General features: G+C 38.2%; 1 protein-coding gene across 7 annotated transcripts in view; it reads left to right on the top strand.

Annotated features, from left to right (window-relative positions):
- The window catches only part of OXR1 (oxidation resistance 1), a 138406-nt gene that overhangs the window by 109774 nt on the left and 6851 nt on the right, over nucleotides 1-21781 (top strand). For 4 of the 7 annotated variants that reach the window (XM_053947733.1, XM_053950064.1, XM_053949327.1 and 1 more), the window contains 2 exons: nucleotides 16713-16793; nucleotides 20057-20182. In XM_053947733.1, coding sequence (XP_053803708.1) covers nucleotides 16713-16793; nucleotides 20057-20182 — 207 coding nt within the window. Of the gene's footprint in view, nucleotides 1-6313; nucleotides 6417-16712; nucleotides 16794-20056; nucleotides 20183-21781 lie in introns of those variants that run through there. The other 3 variants (XM_053948499.1, XM_053951652.1, XM_053952387.1) reach the window with 2 other exon arrangements.

Genomic DNA, 21781 nt, shown 5'->3' on the forward strand with positions numbered 1-21781 from the left:
TCTTCTGCCAGTTTTTGCTCCAGGTGCAATCTAAAATAGCAGGTGAACAGTATAATTGAAGCCTTTTTCTGGGTATTTGGCTGAAAAACAGGCTGCCTTTTTCAGATCACAAGGATAGGAGAACTTTGGGCGGAAGGGAAGTGGAAATGCATGACAAAGTATTGTTCATCTACCAAAGGATGAAGGTAGTAGAGTACCTTTCTTTTCCAAAATGTGTTCTTCCTGCTGTCATTTTACAGTATCTTAAAACTAGAAGAACAGGGAAGAGGATTAATGGGTAACCCAGGTGTGGTGCTCTGAAACAGCTTTTGTTTCTTTGCAATTTTTGTTAATACATTCAGGTGCAGCTTTTATCAATACACTTTGAGAAACCCTATGCTTGTTTACTGGAAAAGAAATTATGGAAAGATTATGGGATAGTAGGTGTTGGTTTATTAAGTTTATCAATGAATAATGAATTAATTGAACTCTTACTCAAACTTCAGTTTTTGTGTGCTTGCTTCTACCTTAATCAAATACTGCATTGTACATAGTGTCAGAAGAAGTCCAGCAAATCCTTGTAACTTTGTCCTTTTGTGTTGCACCCTTGATAGAAAATCTACTTAATAGAAAAAACGATGAATCTACTGCTAATATTACCATCAGTAAAGGTAATTCTAATTCACAGAGTTTGAAACAATCTGTCCGAGACACCTTGTAGCTGCTGTTGCTGATGTTGCTGCTCAGTATCTCTTCCTGCCTGTGTCATTTGCAAAGCTTTATAAAAAGGATACTTTTTCACTTAAGATCAGCCCTTACTAAAGACTTGTCTCTGGTATCCACTAGAAATAAACAGGCAATAACTTTAATATACTGTCTAAGAAATGAAAGTGATGCTAGGTTCTCAGTTGTGTTAAGCCCATCCATTTTTCTCGAATATCTCTTTTATCTTGTACTTTTAGTGAATGAGCTTATACCAAGAAAGAGGGTGTTTTGAATTGTGTGGGGTTGTTGGGTTTTTTGTTTTGGCTATGTTTCAGGGTTGTTTTAGTGCTTTTTTTTTTTACCATCTGTACTGAGCTATAAGGTATATTTATCATGGTATTCTTTTTTTACTTGATGTGTCTAAGTTCAAGTGCTAATGGCTTTCTATATCTGTTAGCACAAATGATGAATACTGTTACATGTTAATAAACAAACTCGTGTTCCTAAGCATATTCTACACTTGCATCCAAACATGGCAAGACTTTACAGCAAGCTGACTCCTTCTGTTGTGCAGTGTCTCGGAAACAATTTCAATTGGTACTTATGATGTAATCTTGTTTCCTTTTTAAGTTCAAGTTGTGTATATAGTAGGTTCCCTTTTAAACCTGATATCTGTTAAGGAAACACTTGAATTGCTCTGCATTAGAGTAATTCTTGTTTAAAGCATTGATTCTTCCTTTCCTTTCACTGTCACCTGATCTCATTGCCATTATTCAAGATTGAGTCGTACTTACTGTCCATGTAAATCTAAATACTCATGCAAAAGATATTTGAAAACAGGAAATTTCTTGTCTTAGGACCCATGAACTGGTCTTAAAGTAGTTGGAAGCTCATCAGTTTGATTTTTTTCATTACCTTTGTTCATTGTGGAAGAAATACAGAAAATTTGATTTTAAACTGTCTAGAAGTTAATTTTCAAAATGAAGATTGAGTTGATAGATACTTGCAAATATTTTTTCCTAGACATGGTAGGTCATGTTCTGGACTTGCATTTACTTGCATTACCTTTGGTTTTGCCTATTGAATGTCTGTAGAAAACATGGATACAATGCTTCTGGAAAGCAGTAACTCACTTGTCCAACTGAATTTCAGTTAGAACTTAAGATGTGGTTTGAAAATGCTTACTAGATCAAACCATTAGTTGCAACTGAAGTTCTATCTCCTTGAAATGCTATTGGACTTGGACACTCAGCAATCCAACATTACCGAAGCTGTAACTTCTGGAGTGTCTCAGAATTCTATTTCTGCGTATTTATGGAAATGTGAAGGTCACAAATTGTGATTGTCTCCTGGTTAGATAAGCACCTATGTGCAGTATCCCAGTCTTGAAACCTTTTTCAGATGTTACGTTCTTTATTGGATCTGGACTGAAACCTACAACATTTCTATATTAAAGTGGATATTGCAGTTTTAGAATGCACTGCTATCTTAAATTTTTGTATTCTTAATCATGTTCCTTCTGTAAATTTAGTTCCATTCTCTACTTCAGTGCTTGGATGCTGGTGCAACATCTGCTTGTTGTGTCTTGCATTTTAAAATGTGATATGAACATAATGCTGTATGATAAGCTGGATAATACTGGATGAGCAGAGAGAAGAGGAAGCCTGAAACTTGTAGGCTTCTTGAATGAAACATTGCATAGGATGTGTAAAGATGAACCATGCTAACAGTCTTCAGAAGAATATTTTTTCCAATATGTTTCTGGAAAGGCTGTCTCTTTATGATAATGAATTGGATATACAAGCTAGATGGTTATTTGGTTTTTATATTGTGTATTGTCAGTGAAGAAATTGGATGTGTCACTATGCATGTGTTCCTCTGCATTACCACAGAATTTCTAATAGGCTTTGCTCTTATACTGGAGGATGAGTCTCTTCAATTCTAGCAGTCATGTGCTGTAGTAGAAACATTTCTGTTAATTTGTTGTGGTTGGAGAAAAGGACTCTGTTGTCTATTTACATCTCTTTGCAGAGATTGATAAATTTCTTTCTTGCTTTTGCAATTAACTTGAGTGATATTGTACTGTCTCTCAGTATTAGGGTATTTCTTGTTTTGCTGTATTTATTGTCGCTACTTAATCTATTTTGAATCTATTTATAACTTGTAAGTGGAAATTCAGAGGTTTTGATGGCTTGGAGCTGTCCTGTAGTTGGAGTCGTGAATGTGCAGTTGTAATTGGTCTGATAGAGGCATCTGGGATGGTCCCTCTGCTAAGAGTTAAAACAGAGCCATTTATCTAAAAAACTTGTGCTTTTGAGATTCTTAATGGCTTTCAGCATACCTTTGAAAATCCTCAGAAAAGCTTTGTGATGGAAAAATACTTCAGTTTTTTTCCCCCTCCCTTTCCTTAAGCTGTTGACAGGAAACAAAGGATGACTTCTCAAATTAGACTTCCTTTCTTATGGAAATTTTCTCAGCCAAGAGAAGTTAAGAAGCTGGGCCAGTCCATGTTGTATTGATACTAGAGGAGATAGCTTTTTGTAAGGTTTCAGTGTCTTTTTTTTTTTTTTAATTTCAACTGCATTCTAACTTCATTACTCCTGAACTTTATACTTATTCATGTGGAGTCAACAGCAAGTTGTAAATAAATGGAGTAATTGTGCCCCCTCCCACCTGTCCTGTTATCCTTCTAGGCTAACCTCTGTTTCTTAAGAGGAATGGAGCACAGGAAATATCTTTTCTACTAATGTAACCTCACTCAAAAAGCATGAATGCTAAATGTAGGGATTGTAGAATTCAGTGTCACAACTTTTCTGTTGCTGTGGTATCAGGACATTGTTAGTGACTACGTGAAACAAAATAGTTCCATCTTATCTGGCTGCAAAAACCTTTTTCCACACCTGGTGTCTAGTCTTCCTACTGAAGTTGAGGGTTACTATGCTTACTGCCCTGTTTCAGTGTTATGTAATCTTGTCATAAGTGAAAATCTTGATGATAAGTTAAAATCTGGTATGGCAAAAGGTCTAAACTAGGTAATTGGTTTGGAGAGGAAATACGACATTCTGTAAGTTGTGCCTTTATTTATTGTCACTCTCCTTTTTCTCTGAGACAGATTTTTTTTTTGAGACAGATTAGTTTATTAGAAGAAACGACTTTGTGAGGTAAAATTACTGAAAGGACTATGCATATTGATTGTGTAGAGATCTTTATCTTCGCTGTGAATTAACAATAACAAGATCATTATTCAATGTAATTAGATACATCTTCTGTTGCTCCATTGTCAATGTAAGAAATAGGTGGATGCTCTTAAGTGTTTACTGCTGTTCTGCACAGATGTCATGTGTGAGCTTGTGCTCCTCACTAGAAACTTTTATTAAGAACACTGATGGCAAGGCCTACATAAATTGCAACAAGATATGAGATTCTGATTCCAGTTAACAGATCAGTACTGTAATCCCCAAACACATGAAAAAAATAAAAGAGCAGTTTATTAATCTTTAAGTGTTGCTACTGAGGTCAGATTTCTCATGTGGGCTTCTTTCTGTGGCTGGGGTGGAGATCTGTTGCAAGTGACAATTTTGCCACGTCCCTGAGTGTGCTGTGTCTGGGTGCTGCTCAGATTCTGCCTCCCTCCCTCTGCAGCAGATGCTCCCAGCTGTGGGCAGCTGCCAGCTCATGGGGGTGGCTGCTGCAGGGCTGAGAGCAAAACACTGTCAGGGGGTCTCATAAAGTTACTTGTGCATTCATTCCCATTAAAGTTTGCAGCTGTAGTTAAGTGAAAAAGTGAGTTGGCAGATCGAACAGAATTTTATTGCTCACTTTTCATTGGAGCATGTTTTTAAATCCTTTTGAGAAGCTATGAGAGAAGTCATTTTTATTTAGAGAGAAGCTTGAAACTTCTAATAAGCAAATTGTTAGAATTGTTTAAGATTAAATGTTGCTGGATAAAAAAGGATTCAGTTCGTCAGATTCTTTTCTTCCTTCCCAGAAACATGTTGGCTTGTGTTAGGGAAGAATTTTTTTTTTCTTGAAGGGCAGGGAACAGATGACTGATAGTAGGCTGTGGAAGAGTTTGTTGTAGGCTGTGGAAGAGCTTTTGCTTTCAGCCCTAAAGGTTTCATTTCCAGACAAAGTTTGAAATACTTTTGCTGCATAGTCTCCATTCCTTTAAGATTTCCCATACTTGGCAGAGAAGGGGGTGATGTCTGTAGCTTGTATTATTTTTATATTGATGGCAATTCTCATTTGAAACAGTTTTAAGGATGTCTGGGTTTTGTTCTTATTTTAACCCTCAGTATTAGTTCGCTTATTATTTGAACGGAAAACCCAACCAAAAAACTCAAGCACATAAATAGGCATATGGCTTATTATTGGAATTGTACACCATTTGACTATATATTTAGTCAAATCACATATTTGAATTTCCTAAATACCAGCTTCAATGTTCCAATGATAAAGATGTTTTTACTTGCCACCTTAATACTTCTGACTTGCCACCTTAATACTTCTGATAAGTTAGAACAAATTTACTTTTAGAAATGCCAGCTCCCATAAAAGGTTTTACTGAAAAGAAAAACATTTTATCCATCAGAATGTTAGACACTAGTGCAAGGTGAGGTGTTCCAATACATAATTTGCAGTAAAATACAAGTTTTGGTCCTGCTTTTCTCTGCTTGGATGTCTTGGCTTTTAGATCACAGTGCAACAGCCTGAGTGAGCAATGATTTAATGTTGTTCTGTTGCTGCCCTGGCCTATTTAATACTCTCACACAGAACCTGGAGCATGGGTGATGTGGAGATTATTTTGGTGGTTGTTGTTTGTTTTGGGGGATATTGCGGGGGGGAAGGGAGGTGTTTCATTTTGGGTGTGGGTTAGAAAGACTGCAAGTGCTACTGCAAAGAGATTCTTACAGGGTTGTCATGCTTTTTAGTATTGCACGTGCCTGTTTATTTAAACATCCTTCCTTAAAGGAAAAAATAATCATGAGTCCAAAAATACTTTCTTGCTGGGACTAGCATTTAACCCATACAGCAAATTTAGCTTACACACAGAAGGATTCATTTTCTTGTAGCTTACAAACTGAAAAGGCTGTGAGGCTAACAGTTTCCAAATGCTTTAAAAGCCCCCCTTTTTTTAACAATATTTTAAATCTTCACTGACCCTCTTCTAACTGGTTCTGGACTCTCAGAATTTACTTACAGGGTTGTCAGCATAAGGAAGACAAACTATTAGTTTAATATTGAATGCAAACACTTTACCATTAGAAATCGTTTAAAAGCAATTACCTTATAACCGAATATTGCAAGCAGTCCTTGGGGATTCTTTTTGTGTTCTTCAATATTATGTATGAATAATTCAGCTCTGTATCTTTAAATACTTTGGCCTTTTAACAAACTAGTGCTCTGCAACCACGCTTGAGCACAGGAAGCCTTCCTCCTCGTGTATCGTCATCACTTGCGATACATCCCCCTGCTACACACTCGCTCATTTGCTCCCTACCTTGTCAGTCAAATGTGAGCGTCCAGCAAACTATCCTGTCACAGCGTCGTGGGGCTCTGCCTGTGCTTGGAGCTGACAGCAGGTACAGAGAATGCTTTCAAACACCCTTGAACCGTGGTTTTTGTTTCATTTCCTTTTTCAGTCTCGTTTTATTTTTAGAAGGGAAATGTCTCGTCTCTGGTATGGGAAGAAGGGAAGAAAGCACCAGCCAGTTAATCGTAAATGCACTCTGGTAATTCTCAGTGTAGTATCTTCATGTCTGTTATTGTGGTCTTTAAATGTTGTGGTGCAGAGACAGTCTCTGGAAGTTTAAATTTTGAATGTGTAAACAGGATGCTAAGTCACAAATTTTCATTATCTTTGGAATAGAATCTAATTACTGGTATTCCTTTGACATTCGATAATAGAAACTGCTTTGAGCATTAAGGGGGTTCAGCAGTTTTAAGGTGGTTTTTTTTTCCTTTCTTTTCCCTTGGAGTAATGAATTTTTTTCACAAAAAAAATGTGCTTTATACCTAAGTACCAAGAACAAGAGTTTTCATGGGCATACAATTAGAGAAGTGTAAATTTCCTGACTTACCGTTACCTTCTCAGAAGTCAGTCAACCATATATATAGGTCTGATAATACTTCTAAATTCATGGACATGAGTTTGCTGTTGTCCCATTCTCATGTTTATAGTGAAGGGGAGGAAGCAAAAACACCGGCTTTGCAGTTTATTCAATTTATGAAGGGAAATGGGATTTTTCAGTGTTTTCCCCAAACAGACTTTTTGTAGTACTATTTAATATGTAGTAATATCTAAAGGAAAAGGTTTTCAGTGAGACTTGCGAAACAACATCTTGAGGATAGGGAAGAAGTGATCTTGACAATATACTGTGCTTTTACCCACTGGTAAATTTGGAAAATAGCTTTCATTTAGACTCTCCTTGTGACAGGAGAGTCTAATTCTTAAGAATTACATATTACTGGGTTTTGAAGCACATACTACTTTCAGGGTGCTGTTGAGTTGGGGTTTTATTTTTTATTTATTAGCAAGTTTTTATTCTTTATCTCTTATGTATTGTTTTTCTCTTTATTTTTAGCCAGGATACTTGCAAAGTATGAAATTGACTTGTTGCAACAAATGGTTCTATAAAATGTGTGTTCCTAAATAACAACACATTTTTGAAGCTATACTCTCTTAACTTTCCTCTGTGGTAGTGGAGTAGATTGGAGATATAATATGTAAATGAATTGCAATGTTATTTTAGCATACTCTGTAGCAGTGTAAAACTATGTGAAGTTCAGTTTACAAAAAATGTGGTTTTTAACATGTATCTAGTTACATAGATATAACTTGCACAGTTATTTTAAACAGTAGTAGTATCCCTTGTTATAATTGTTTCCCTTAGGACCAATACTGAACTTTAGCCAGAGTCTAGCTATGTTATAAAAAACAATACTTATCAGGACAGTTTGAACTAAAGAAGACTGAGAATAAGAATCAACTTTGCTGTGAGGGAGGTAGAGAACAGGTTATTATAACATGTAAAAAGGCAAATTGGAAAAAGAGGCTAGAGAACTACCTACAGATGAGGATATTTTTTAAATGTTGCTATGTCAATAAGACAAGCTTTATTCTTGAAGTTGGGTTTTTTCTTCAATGAATGTTCATAAACCTAATGTGCAAGTGTAATCTTTTCACAGAAAGGAAAGAGTATTGGTATAATTATTCCTGCTATGCAAGACCAGTGGAAAGAATATTAAGGAGACTGGCAGCATATAAAGTGTACAGGTTTCTGACTGAATATCTCATTAGTGGTTGTTCTGAATTTGTGTGAAGTCTAGTCTGACATGAAGTAACAGTTGCTGGGCTACATGAAGTGATAAAATAGAAATGCTAGCTTGAAGCAACTAAGTTGCCCTAGATTATTTACAGGAAAGGCCTTTGTTACTTTCCTGATGATACTATTAATTTGAGCTCAGCATTGAAAGGGTTTGGTACTTTCCCAGGGTAAGAAATCAAAATTTTGGTGACTTACTAGTGTATTATGCTCCCCCTTTAAAATGCTAGTAATGTCAGCCTCCCATGTTTTAGTAAATGTTTGGTATTTACTCTGTTTATTTTATGGCAATACAAGGGATGCCAGTAAGTTTCTAGAATGTCAAAAATGCAAGCAATAGTTCTTCCTATTAAAGCATTTCAGACAAAAGACATCAGACAATGCAAGGGAACAAAAGGTGGATTGCCATGCTTGTCTGTGCTTTGCACAGCTTGGATAGGCAGTATAGCCAAAGGGGACAAAACCAATGAAAACTGATCTTGGCTTTTATATTCTCAAGTTATTAGCATGTAAAGAGAATTAAAATGTTGGTTTTAAGAGCTTGAATTGTTTGACACTTGCACAACTTCTGACATTTTGAGTTATTGGTTAACTTTACTTAGTAATCTAATGCCTGTATTTCTTTGGCAATTACAAAGGTCTAATAATAGGGGCTTACATGTGAAAAATGAGAATTTAGTACTTCTCTGTAGATGCCAGAATTGCACGGTTGCATCAATTCAATAATGCTACTGAAATATTTTTAAAATCAGTTTTCCATATTAAGTTTTTAGAGTAATTTAGTGAACTAATTATATACTTTAGTAATAAAAAAGCAGAGTGAAATCCAGTACTTACTTATACAGATCACTTGGCCTGGAACCTTTCCTTGACAGATATTTGCTGTACCTGTTGTCCTGGGTAATTTGGGGGTTTACGAATCAAGTTTGTGCTTTTGCCATGACTGCATGGTCTCATGCAAGCCTCTTGGAGCAAGTCCAGAGGCGGGCCACTGAGTTGATCCAAGGGCTGTGTTTTGGTATCAGCTGGATACCTCTGTTATGGAGACAGGCTGAGAGAGTTGGGACTGTTCAACCTGAAGGAGAGAAGGCTCTGGAGAGACCTTATTATGACACCTTGCAGAGCCTACAGGGGTTGTCTTGTAAGGGAATGGGAGAGGGACTTTTTCCAAGGGCATGTTGTGATAGGACAAAGGGGAATGGCCTTAACGTGAAGGAGGAAAGGTCTAGATTAGGTACTATGAAGAAATTCGCTATGAGGGTGGTGAGGAATAGATTTCTCAAGAGGATTTGTGGAATTCCCATCCCTAGAAGTATTCAGTGCCAGGTTGATGGGGCTTTGAGTAACCTGGTATAATGGAAAGTTCCCTACCCATGGGACTGGAGCTGTATGGTCTGTAAAGTCTGTTCCAACTTGAGCTATTCAGTTATTATAGTTCTTCCATTGAATTATTTGGTGTTATATTGTTTGCATTTTTAATAATTATGAAATATTAGTCTACCTCAACAAAGTCAAAGTAGAGTAGTAGAGGAGTTTTTGAAATGGTTGTTTATAAGTTAAAAGAAAGCAAATGAGTAGTAAAGCATTACATTTTTCCTGTATGTTTCTAATGATCTGTGGAATCTGAAGTCGATCCGTAATTGAGTTTTTTCTGCTTAAAGCAGGAGACAAATGTTTTCATACTGGGCTAGTTACTTCTAAGCCTGTGTAATGCTTTCTTGTCATACCTGAGAGAATCTTTGCAAGGCAATATCAGAACTGAGATGTAACCTTGCTCAGTCTGCCTTCTCCTGTAATGGCAGCTTGCACTCAAGCACCAGGTGCTGTGGTTTCAGCAGCTGAACCTCTGGTTTCTCTGCTTGCAAGTGCTGAAACTTCCTTAAATAGTTTTGCAAGGGAGCGGTGTTTCATTGGCTGTGTTGCTACAGATCTTTTTCTGTTAGGACAAAATTAATAAAGTTGTCTGGCTTGCCTCTTTAAGAAAGTAATTTTCTTAAATCTAATTCTTACTTCTTTGCACAAACATCCTAAACTGTTTAATGTTTTGCATGCTAAATTTAGTTATCTTGCTGGCATTATGATATCTCTCGTATGAGTGTTTTTTCATGTCTTGAAAACAATATCTTGTTATTAAGGTCTGCAGACTTGATGTAACACTTTGTGTGCTTCAGGCTTTGATTTCGTTCTTTTCAAGTTCATTTATTCTGGTTATTGCAGATACTTCCGTTTATCATCAGTATATGTTAATTACAGCTTGGTACAGTTTCTGTGGGCTTAGAGCACTTTGAGGCAGATATTTAACGGCTCATCCTGCAAAGCTGTGGGGACAATTACTGGTCACAGGGAGAATTCTGCTGTCACCTGACCTACTCAGCATTTCTGTCCCTGCTCTGGAAAACACCCTAGTGTGCACAACAGTTTGAAGAGGGGCAGTTTTAAAAACACTGAGAGGAGGAACCATGGTGACAGCCAAACCAGGGGACTGCTGACATTCTATGGTCCTTCTCTGCATAAAATGGCCAGCTGTCATCCCTTCCCTTCCTTGTCACCAGTAGAGTGGCAGGGAGCTGAACTGACTGAATGTAGCAGCAGCTCTCTGACCACAAGGAGCACAGACAGGCTTTCCCAGGCATTTTCCTGGGGAAGGCTGTGAAAAGATCAAATAAAAGAATGAGAAACAATTCTTATCTCCACTTGTAACACCTACTGTTGTGCACATGTGGAATGTGTCATAAAAATTTGTTTACCAAAAAGTAATTTCTTAATTAAACACTAGATGTTGTTTAGCTAAGTTGACCAATTAGGTCAAAGCTGTATTGGACTAATCTCGGGGTCTTGATGCTCAGCTGACCCCAAGATTGTAAAAGTCCTTGTTTCCTAGCCCGCGCAGCCAAAAGAAGTCTGAAATGCATAGGATCGAGTTCTCAAGGTTGTTTATTTTTCCTTATCTATAACATTTTCTCTGACCTGCTGAGGTCCATCTAGCCAGGAGGCCATGGTAATCTGCCTGCCCTGTCGGGCGGTGTTTACCTTTTATATCAAAAGTTACGTATAGTCTGTTTACAATTCTATGCCAATAACTATCATCTATGTTGGACAGTGTGTCTCTGCCTTAAACCAATAGAGAAGTGTCACCACAGTATATGGCAAGACATGGAGGACAAGAAGAAGGCTAGGACATGCTCAAATTCCTCCATCTTGTACCCCTGAATCGCATTCTAAAAATTCCAAAATTCTACTTTTTCACCCTGTGTCAATTCAGCTACTACACTACTCAAACCCTTGTGGCTTGTAATTCCTCATACAGAGTTGGCAGCTTTTTCCACAGGCTAAAATCAAAGTCACAGGTGTTTTTGACTTTGTGCCCAGGTCTTCTAGCCCCTTGCCCGGGTCTCGAGACTGCCAGGGCAGCCAGAGAGATGTCCTGGACTCCAACAGACTAACTATAAAAGTTACTAAGTTTTTTAATAAGTATAGTATAGTATAAAATTATATTACATAATGAAGTAATTAATAAACCTTCTACAGTCATAAAGTCAATATTAATTATTCCCCAGCTATAGACCTACAACAACAGACTGAATACCACACAAAACAGCCACATGCTTTAAAAATGAATCAAATTAAATTAGTCTTAAGGTTTGGGTTTTTTTCAAATGATACCTTACAGCTTTTTATCTGGTGCAGTATGACCCATGAATTAATGTGTTTTTGTGAGGTAATCAATATGTCCCAAATAATTGTATTTGATATGATGGAGCAGAGTGCTTCTTCAATATTGTCTTCTCTCCAGCAGTCTGATATTTTTGAGAGGAAACTAAATTTGTCTGAAAAATAAAACTAGTGTTTTCTCTTAAAATATTCATAGCAGCATTCAGTTCACATAGGCAGCTTTTTATTGGAAGGTATTCCAAAGTAACTTTGTAAGTGGCCTAATAAAACTACATTGGGTTTTTCTTTTTCTTCATTTAAATATCCTGAAATATTTTTGTATCTCAAGTATTAATGTCCATGAAGTTTACAGTTCAGCCAAGCTTACACCTATGTATTAAGATTCAGTATTATGTATTAAGATTCAAAGTAAAATTGTTCAGCTTATGTTCTTTCTTGTTTTTTTTATTTCATATTCTGTGCTGGTAACGAGGTATGTACGTTTCAGAGCCGTTAAGCTTTATCTCTTTTTAACTTCCAGAAGCACTGTTCAGCTCTGATAAGAACCTCCCATTCTCGATGGGAGACAGTTTCGGCTACTTGTTAGCTCTGAGCATTTAGCTGTGTTTGTTTTGAGGGCAGCAGTGAAAGCTGCTCCCTGTTAGCAAACAGGCATGGGGGGGCAGCGGGGGGGTGGAGGTTGTCACTTGTGGCTTTGTTAAACTGAGGAATCCCTCACTGGTGTAAAAAGCTTTTTTTACATCTGCAGGATGATATGATCAGTGGCTGAAGGGGCTGATCAAACATTTAAAAAATGTAACTGCATTTTCATGTGTGTTGTTGAAGGACAAGAAATATTTCATATTTGGAATTTTGTCTTCAGCTTCATTCACTGCAAGTGGCCAGCATAGCTTGTAAAGTGAGGTATTTTTTTTTTAGATCTTTTCAGGAAAACAAAGTTTAGAAACATGAGTTTCTCCAAAAGGAGAATCCTTGGCTTCTTGATTGTTTGAATCGTTATTATATAAACCCTCGACTTGCTGCATTAAATATTAAAACTGTTGGATGTTTTGCTAAGTGGTTAACTCACATATACATGGTGTGGAGAGGTTAAAAAGGTTTTGCCACAAGTTAAAAAGTCATGCCACAAATCATGCAATTCATCCTGTGTTTTTTCACCAATGCTGCCAATATGAATACAGCAGGTAGTATTAGATATCTAAGGATATATTCCATATATTTTCAAACTTGGAATTACAGAATCATAGAATAAGCTGAGTTGGAAAGGACCCATGAGGATCATCCAGTCCTGGCCCTGCACAGCACCATCCCCAAAAGTCACACCATGTACTAGAGAGCACTGTCCAAACACTTCCTGAACTCTGTCAGGCTGGTGCTGTGACCACTTCCCTGGGGAGCCTGTTCCAGTGCCCAACCACCTTCTGATATATCCACCTTTTTCCGATATCCAAACTAAATCTCTCCTGACACAGCTTCAGGCCATTCCCTCAGGTCCTGTCACTGCTCACCACAAAGAGGAGATCAGTGCCTGCTCCTTCTCTTCCCCTCACGAGGAAGTTGTAACTGCAATGAGGTCTCCCTTCAGTCTCCTCCCAGCTGAACAGGCCAAGTGACCTCAGCCTCTCCTCATAGAGTTTCCCCTCAAGGCCTTTCACCATCTTTGTTGCCCTCCTTTGGACACTCTCTGATAGTTTTCTATCTGTCTTTTCTTGTGGCACCCAAAACTGCCCCCAGCACTCGAGGCGGGTGCCCCAGAGCAGAGCAGGACAATCCCCTTGTTGCCCAGCTGGTGATGCTGTGCCTGATGCCCCCCAGGACACACTTGACCCTCCTGGCTGCCAGGGCACTGCTGACTCATGTTCAACATGCCATCGACCAGGACCTCCAGGTCCCTTTCCATGGTGCTCTCTCCAGCATCTCATTCCCCAATCTGTCCATGCATCCAGGGTTGCTGTATCCCACGAGTAGAATTCAGCACTGTCCCTAGTTGAACTGCATGTGGTTGGTGATTGCCCAGTCCTTTGATTTGCTGAGGTCTCTCTGTAGGGCCTCCATTTTTCTGAGGGAGTCAGCAGCTCTTCCCAGTGCTGTATCATCTGCACTATACAGTTTTGGAACCCTTTTTTGCCCTGAAGTACACTAACAATACAGGCTATATATGTTACTTGTTTTGCTCTATTCCAACCAGTGCCCAGATTAACTATAAGATGTTTAGCTGTTTTTCTCTTCTCCTATATTCATTTTAAAGCAGAAAAAACTAGAAGGAGAATAAAGTGTCTTTCAGGAACGTTTCCTGATCCTCAAAAATTAGCTTTGGTTATCCAGGAAACTGGATGCTGAGATGGCTTAGTAAAGAGAACATAGTAAATAAAGCACATAGCAAAGTCATACAGGTAGACCTTAAACTAATTATTTTAATGGAAGAATTTCATCACCACAAAGTACTTTGTACTGAAAACTGCAGACTAATTTGATGAATATGAATCTGCATCTACTTGTTTAATGAAATGTCTTGCTTTCTAGGTATTTCTCATACCATATGAAAGACTACATTCGATATTTGAGAATCAAAGTTCAAATTAGAATGAGGTAGAAGTAGGTCCTGGAATTATAGGAAAACATCTGATGGGGGGCAGGGAGTGGGGCAGGAGACGGAAGAAAACACTGGTTTATTTAGCTTGGTGAAGTAGACTAGAAGATTAATAGGACTATAAGGAAGGAACATGAGGAAATCTTGATTTAAGAGGAAATAGCATAAGCAGTCTATGAATTAAACCAGGTTATAAGGAATAATAAACTTCTAGTATTACTACTAACATTTCAAAGTAGTGCTCTTGAGCTTCTGTTCTTGGCAGCAACAAAATGCTGTCTGTTTGCAAGATATATCTCAATTCCTGAATGAAGTGGAAGGTAGTTGCGAGTAAGCTTAGATATATATGACATTAAGATTCTGTAGCTAATTTAATCAAGAAGTACATAGTCTTGTCCACTGCAAAGCAAGAATAAAGCATGTTGGCCTAAACCACAGGCATTATATAGAAGGCCAGGTGCTGCATCTGAAAGGTTGAAGTATCTTGACATAATCATTTGAAGCCTAGTTCAGTGATGAGTGGATAAATTTGAGGCAGTGTCCCATGGTTTACTCATGGAACTTAGTATGAACTCTATACTTAAAATAAGCTCTGGGTTTGAGAGTGTGGGTTCTTTTCCTTTAATTTTCCTGTGGCTAGTTTGACATTCTGTGACATGTTATTTATGATGTTTATCATTGCATACCAATGGTCTGCCATTATGCAGGTTTTTGTTCTCAAAACAAATGGAATGTGACAGTGTGCAACAGAGTCAGCATGCCAAGAAGCTATTATATTGTATACACATGAATAGGTATTCATGTTTCTCTCAAGCAAGAAAAATAAGGCATCTCCATGGCATATGAAAAGGTCAATCTCTGAGTTAAAAAGCTTATAAGCAATTCACAGATGCAAGATAAGTGTGCATTTGAGAGGTTGAAGGCAAGATGGCAGTGCCCATAAAACCGTCTACATTTCCACTATGTGAAAAAACAACTATATAATGGTGTCAGAGATTTTGAGATTTTTTTTCTCAAGAATTTCCTTAAGTAATCACATATTTACAGCCTTTTGTAAGTTACCTACAGTGTCACATGTGGTAGGGTGTAGCTTAAAGAAGCAATAAGGCTAAAGGGTCCTCACATTACTGCTTTCAGGGTTATGTTCATAAGTTGCTGGTGTGAACAATGTAAATTTGCAATGAGGTGTCATAGCAAATAAAAGGATAAAACTGCACTATCACTTACATGTTTGAGTGGAATACTGTTAAAGCTTTACATACATCTATGTGACTCTGAGAATGCACAAGCCAATACAATTTACAACTATATTCGTTATCTGTTTTGAGACAACAGTAGAAAAATAATGGAAATAAATTGAGTGCTAGTAATGACAGATTATTCAGTAATAAAGCTGGGTGTCACAAGTATTCCTTTTTCCTTGCCTTGCAGTTGCATGGGGTAGAGTGAACCATCGCTGCTCAAGAGCCAGTCATGAATGACTGTGGGCTCTGTACTCAGGACAGTGGCGAGTATCTGGCCAAACTCCTTGTAGTAGGGACAGGTAGATGGGGAGCTGCTGGACTTGTGGTTGTCTTCCTTTGCACTGTGGTAGGCTCTAGAAGTTTTTAATATGCTCTTACTACATGGGACATCCATTTAATCTCTCCACCAGCTGTTTTAAGATGCTTTCATACCAATGATGATTTTGAGTTATTCTCAAAATCACATTATTTGCTCTAGTTACATCAAAATGACTGTTGTAGTCCTTTAGCCAGCTTGTTGCACCAGAGCAGCATGTTCTAGAGCTTTCTGACTAAAGACTTTCTGGCTGTCCATCTCCTGCCAAAGTGGAGATGCCATTTGAAGTGAATGTGTTGACAGATGAGCAACTCCAGAAGCTTTGGAGGGGAATAGAAAGTCCAGGATAAAGAAATGTTTGGGTTGTATTGGGATGTTACTAAACTGTAGTCTTTACCTTCACTGCCAGACACAAGAGTTAGAGCTTACTGAGAAGCCTGAGATTTGCTTCTAGTCTTCATCTAGGAAAGCAAACCAGGTTCATAAGATTCATTAATTTGAGTGTAAAGAATGTTTGAGAGGACCTTGAGCTGAAGAGTTTGGGTTAAGGCATGTAACTCAGATTGACTTTTCATTTAGCATCCTGATACTAGAAACTTTATGCACTCCTATATCAGTTCTTTATTCATCCTAGATCAGTGAGATATCTGACTGCTAGTGCCCTTAGTGTTTATTTTGTAATCTTGCTGTGTTTACTCATATGTCTAAAATCACCTACATGTGCGCTGTCCTTGCAGAAACACACATCTTTTGGCCCTTCTTGTTTGTTTGTTGTCATTGCGCATTTTCCCTTCATTACTCTCCTCCAGTTTTTTCTTTCATACCTTTTTACTTTTCTTCAACTGTCAGTGGAATTATTGTCTTCCTGTCTCCATATTCAGGTAGTGTCAGTGGCTGAGTATCACCGCAGGATCGATGCTCTAAATAGTGAAGAACTGCGCACACTCTGCAGACGTCTCCAGGTGCCCTCTTCAGTAGTTTAAACCCCATCTCCAGATACTAAAACATCTTTCTTTGTAGTGTCTTGGATCAGGGCAATTCCTGCACTCAGTGGGTTTGTCTTGTCTACAGCACTACAAGGACGCAGCAGAAAATTCCTTTGTTTTGGGTGTATTTAATTGTGCAGTTCTATGATGGAATCAGTAATTTTATGATGGAATTACTACTTCCACCTTTTTCACACAGGAATTTTCTGTTAAATTTTCTGTTAGAATTTGAAAATTCGTTTTCAGTGCTGCTTGACTTGCAGTGTTGTGTTTTAACTTCTACTTTAGGCTGGTGTGTTGTGTTAGAATCTTCCCTAAAAAGAATGCAAAACAGGTGAAGAATCAAAACCTTGTTGCATGGGTGTTTAATTTTATATAGGAATCTTTCATCAAGAATTTCACAGTATATGGCAAGTATGAAGCTTCACAACTTCTGTGAAATAGGTAAGTATTTTTCTCATTATAAAAGCAGGTAACTGAGGCGGTTCAACATGGCAAAGGTCATACACATACACACAAAACACTACTTTGAAATCAGTTTGGATTTTTGAAGGTCTTGAAACTGATATTTGCATTCTCTTTAGGTATTTCATAGTTTTTTGAGAGTTATAAAGTTGTTAGCTGCTGTGCACATTATACATGCCTTACTGACAGAAAGCATAGCTTACATTTCCTTAGAAGCATTGAGTATTTTGTTTTTCCCTAGTACTTGGCTGCTGAAAATGTAAAATTATTTTCTGTGTTTTTTTATTTCTTTGATCTTGGCTTTTTTTATATATTAATAAGCAAACTTTTTCTTAGCTCTGATATTTCTATTAATTTAATAATCCAAAATTAATTGCTTTAAAATGTTTTGTAAGTAGTACAATTATCTAGATCAATAATGAGCATGAACCTTGAACCTGAAAGCTGCACCATTATAGGAAAGTCAAAAATGTTGCAAAAAAAAAAATTATTCCCACTTGAGAACAGAACTATTCTATTTTTGGCAAGTGGTGGTGAAGAATCCCTGTATTAATGCACTGGAAGTGTAGGAGTTCTTTCCAAATACCTTTCACCTGATATGCCCAAACTCAAGGTTTAGGCTGACTAGAAAAATCTGATGTGATGTGCTGCAGCCTATAAACTCTGCTCTGAGGCCATTTGAGAGTTGTGCTCTCAAATGTGGTGTAGACTGTGTGACATTTACCAATCATGGAAGCCCCTGGAATCTGACTATAACTTAGTCTGCTTTGTCCAACTTTGGTGGGAAGCAAATCTGCAGATTTTGAAGTTAGAGTGCTTTCTCTCAGATTCTTTTGAACAGACACTGTTTGACTGCTTCTACAAAGCAGTGTTCTTCCTAGAAGAAAACTGCTTTACGTTAATAATAGTAAAAAAGGAAAAATATCTATCCAAAAAATACCCAATCCCCAAAAACTCTAAACCGAAAAACTCAGTTTGCCACACACTTGAATCCAAATTATTCATGTTTTGCATGGTGGTCTTTAATGAGAATTAAAGAATGACAAGGGGAAAAAAGCTTTATGCTCTACAGTTGGACAATGCTGAACTTCTCTGGAGCTGAAGCACTAATATGATGGATGTCAGGCATTTAAAGTGGAAAATACTTGGACTATGAAATAACATTTTAGAGATAGCAGTCTGTAAAGCAGCATGCAGGTCATCTTTTTGTACATGAAGCTATATGGATAATTGCATTTTGTTGTGATATGGAAATTAGTGCTTAGTCTACGTTGGAATTTCTTGTTACCTTCCATTGAAAAAAGGAAAATTTCAGCTTTTTCTTGCTTGATACTCAGTTTAAGCACACCTTTTCTTGGGTTTGGAATTAATACTGTAATTGTGTTACTGTATGAATATACTTTGATATGTTGACTTTATAAGCTGATTTTTAAACAACAAGAGTTTGTGATAGGAACTTTTTTGTAGTTCTTGAGGGAGATGAAAGGGGTGTCCTTATTTTTTGGCTCAGGTGACTGTATTTGTTTAAATATTCCGATTGTATTTCAGAGTTTTCTTTGAATTGCCTTTTTTTTTTAATTAACTAAGGAAGCTCACAAAAGGTTGGCAAAATTTACCATGGTGATACTGTGAAATATTGCAGTTGTGTCCTGTATGCTTAAAGTATAAGGGATGTGGCAAACTGGATTTGGCAGGTATTTTCTTGAAATTTTCAGGATTCAGGTTTTAATTTGGACAGTCTGGCTTTCAGTGATACTTGGTTTAGGCTGAAAAAATTTTCAGATGCACTTAATGTTGTTAAGATTTCTTTTTTCTCTCAACATTTTAGTAAGTCTTGCTGCAATGGCTTATCTTACTAACTTTCTCACTTTGTCCTCTGTTGGATTTCACTGTTCCTAGAAAGTTTTAAATATCACCGCAGCTGGATTTATAGATGGAAATCTGTTTGGATTGCAGCTATTCTAGTTATCTAGTTATCTAGTTAACTTTGAAGTGCCAGTGAGTATTGGCTGGGGTAAGAAGCTGTTGTGAGCTACATCTGATGAGGAATTTTGTGGCCTCTGCCATCTCCACTCAATAGGGTAGATATGTAGGTCAGGTATTTTAAATTATTACAGGACCCTGTATAGTGTGTCTGTGCCAGAGCTCAGTGCTCACAATGCAACTTAAGTATTATTGCTGCTTTCCCACCCCACCATCTCAATTCTTTCTTCTTAGATTCCCATAAGTACTCCGGCAGATCAGCTTATGGAGCAGCAGTATTCCTAAGGCTCCATTCAAATGGTTTGCTCAAAATATATGGCAGCAGTCTTCCCAGAGTCTTCTGCATATCTGAAACATTTCTTAAGTACTGTAAAAGTGTATTGATTCAGAAGCTACTGAGAAATGTCTGTGTTGAAGCTTTAATTCCTTTCGTTTCTGGGGTTTTTTTAATTGCAGTTAGAATGCTATGTCAGTATTAAAATTCAAGAACTTTTTAAGGTATCTTGTGAAAAGCATTTGAAGCTCTTCAGCTGTGTATGAGAACTGTTTGTTGTTTTAGCATAAAACCATAGTTTTCTTCTGAGTAGGTGTCTGTGTAAGTTATTGTTATATAGTTGTGTACTAGTTTGCTATCAGAAACAGTGAAAACGTCTGTCAGATCAAATCTATTCAATTTTTAAACTTTGAAAGGACTTGCATAATTGATAACTGCATGATTTTAAACCTGTGGAGTTTGACCTTATCTGCTAATAGGGTGGCATATACTTACTTTCTTGCTATTCTTTTTGTAGATAACAACAAGAGAAGATATCAATTCAAAACAGGCAACAAATATCAAAACAGACCTGGAGCCTGAAGCATTCCGACCAAATCTTAGTGATCCAAGTGAATTACTACAGCCAGAACAAATTGAAAAGGTTTGCACTTAGATATGTAATTTTTTACTTTTGCACATTAATGTATCACAAATGCTGTGACTGTAGTGTAAAACACACCAGTAAGAAGCCCTTGTGTGATACTAAATAGAAGAAAATAAACTGTATATATTGAAAAGATGGCTAAGACCATCACTGGTTAGATGGCTAACCAACTGTTACCTCAGCACTGCCAAATCCACCACTAAACTCTCCCTAAGTGCCATGGCTTATGCCTCCTTTAAATATTTCAGCAGGGATGGTAACTCAGCCACTTCCCTGGGTACCCTGTTCCAATGCTTGACAGCCCTTTCACTGAAGATCTTTTGCCTAAGATCCAATCCAGACCTCCAGTGGCTCGACTTGAGGACATTTTCTCTTGTCCTGTTTTGGGAGAAAAGACTGACTGTTACAACCTACCTCCAGGTAGTTGTAGAGAGTGATGAGGTCCCTCTGAGCCTCCTTTTCCCCAGGCTTAACAATCCCAGCTCCCTCAGTCCTCTCCAGACTCTTCACCAGCTTCACTGCCCTTCTTTGGACACACGGCAGCATTTCAATATTTTTCTTTTAGTGAGGGGCCCGGAACAGCAAACAGTTCTTCAAGGTGTGGTCTCACCAGTGCTCAGTACAGGAGGACAAGTCATGATTCCATTCTTGGCCACCTGGGCACCCACTATCTCATGCGCAGCTGTCTGTCAAGCAGCACCCTTAGGTCCTTTTCATCTTTCCAGCTGCTCTTCTCCCAGCCTGTAGTGCTGCAGTACGTTTTGTGACACAAGTGCAGGACCTGGCAATTAGCCTTATTGAACCTCATACTGATGGCCATGGCCCATCAGTCCAGCCTGTCCAGATCCCTCTGCAGAGCCTACATACCCTCCAGCAGATCGACATTTTAGCCCAGCTTGCTGTAATCTGCAAACAGACTGAGATGCACTTCATCCCCTCATCCAGTTCATTAGTAAAGACATTAAACAGGACTGGCCCAGTACTGAGCCCTGGGGAGCACCACAGGTGACTGGCCACAAAGTGGATTTACCTCCATTCATCACCACTTTCTGGGCCTGATCATCCAGCCAGTTTTTTACCCAGCAAACAGTGTACCTGTCCAAGCCATGAACAGCCAGTTTCTCTAGGAGAGTGCTGTGGGAAACGGTGTCAAAGGCTTTACTGAAGTCCTGGTGGACAGTATTCACAGCCTTATCCCCCAAGCAGGTCACCTTGGCATAAAGGAAAATCACGTTTGCCAAGTAGGACCTGCCCCTCATGAATCCACCCTGGCTGGGCCTGATCCCCTGGTTTTCCTGCACGTTCTGTGTGATGGCACTGAAGGTGACCTGTTTTGTGACCTTCCCAGGCACTGAGGTCAGACTGACAGGCCTGTGCTTCCTGGGATTCTTCCTATAGGCCGTCTCATAAATAGACACACATTTGCTAACTGGGACGTCCCCAGTTTTCCTGGAATACTGATAAATGGTGAGAAGTGGCTCAGTGAGCATATCTGCCAGCTGTCTGTTTCCTGGGGTGGATCCCATCTCACACCATAGACGTGTGTGTCTAAGTGTCAAAGCAGAGCGCTATTCATAGCTAAAATACTGCTCTTTT

This window comes from Vidua chalybeata, chromosome 1 (genome assembly GCF_026979565.1).
Source record: "Vidua chalybeata isolate OUT-0048 chromosome 1, bVidCha1 merged haplotype, whole genome shotgun sequence".
Lineage (NCBI taxonomy): Eukaryota > Metazoa > Chordata > Aves > Passeriformes > Viduidae > Vidua > Vidua chalybeata.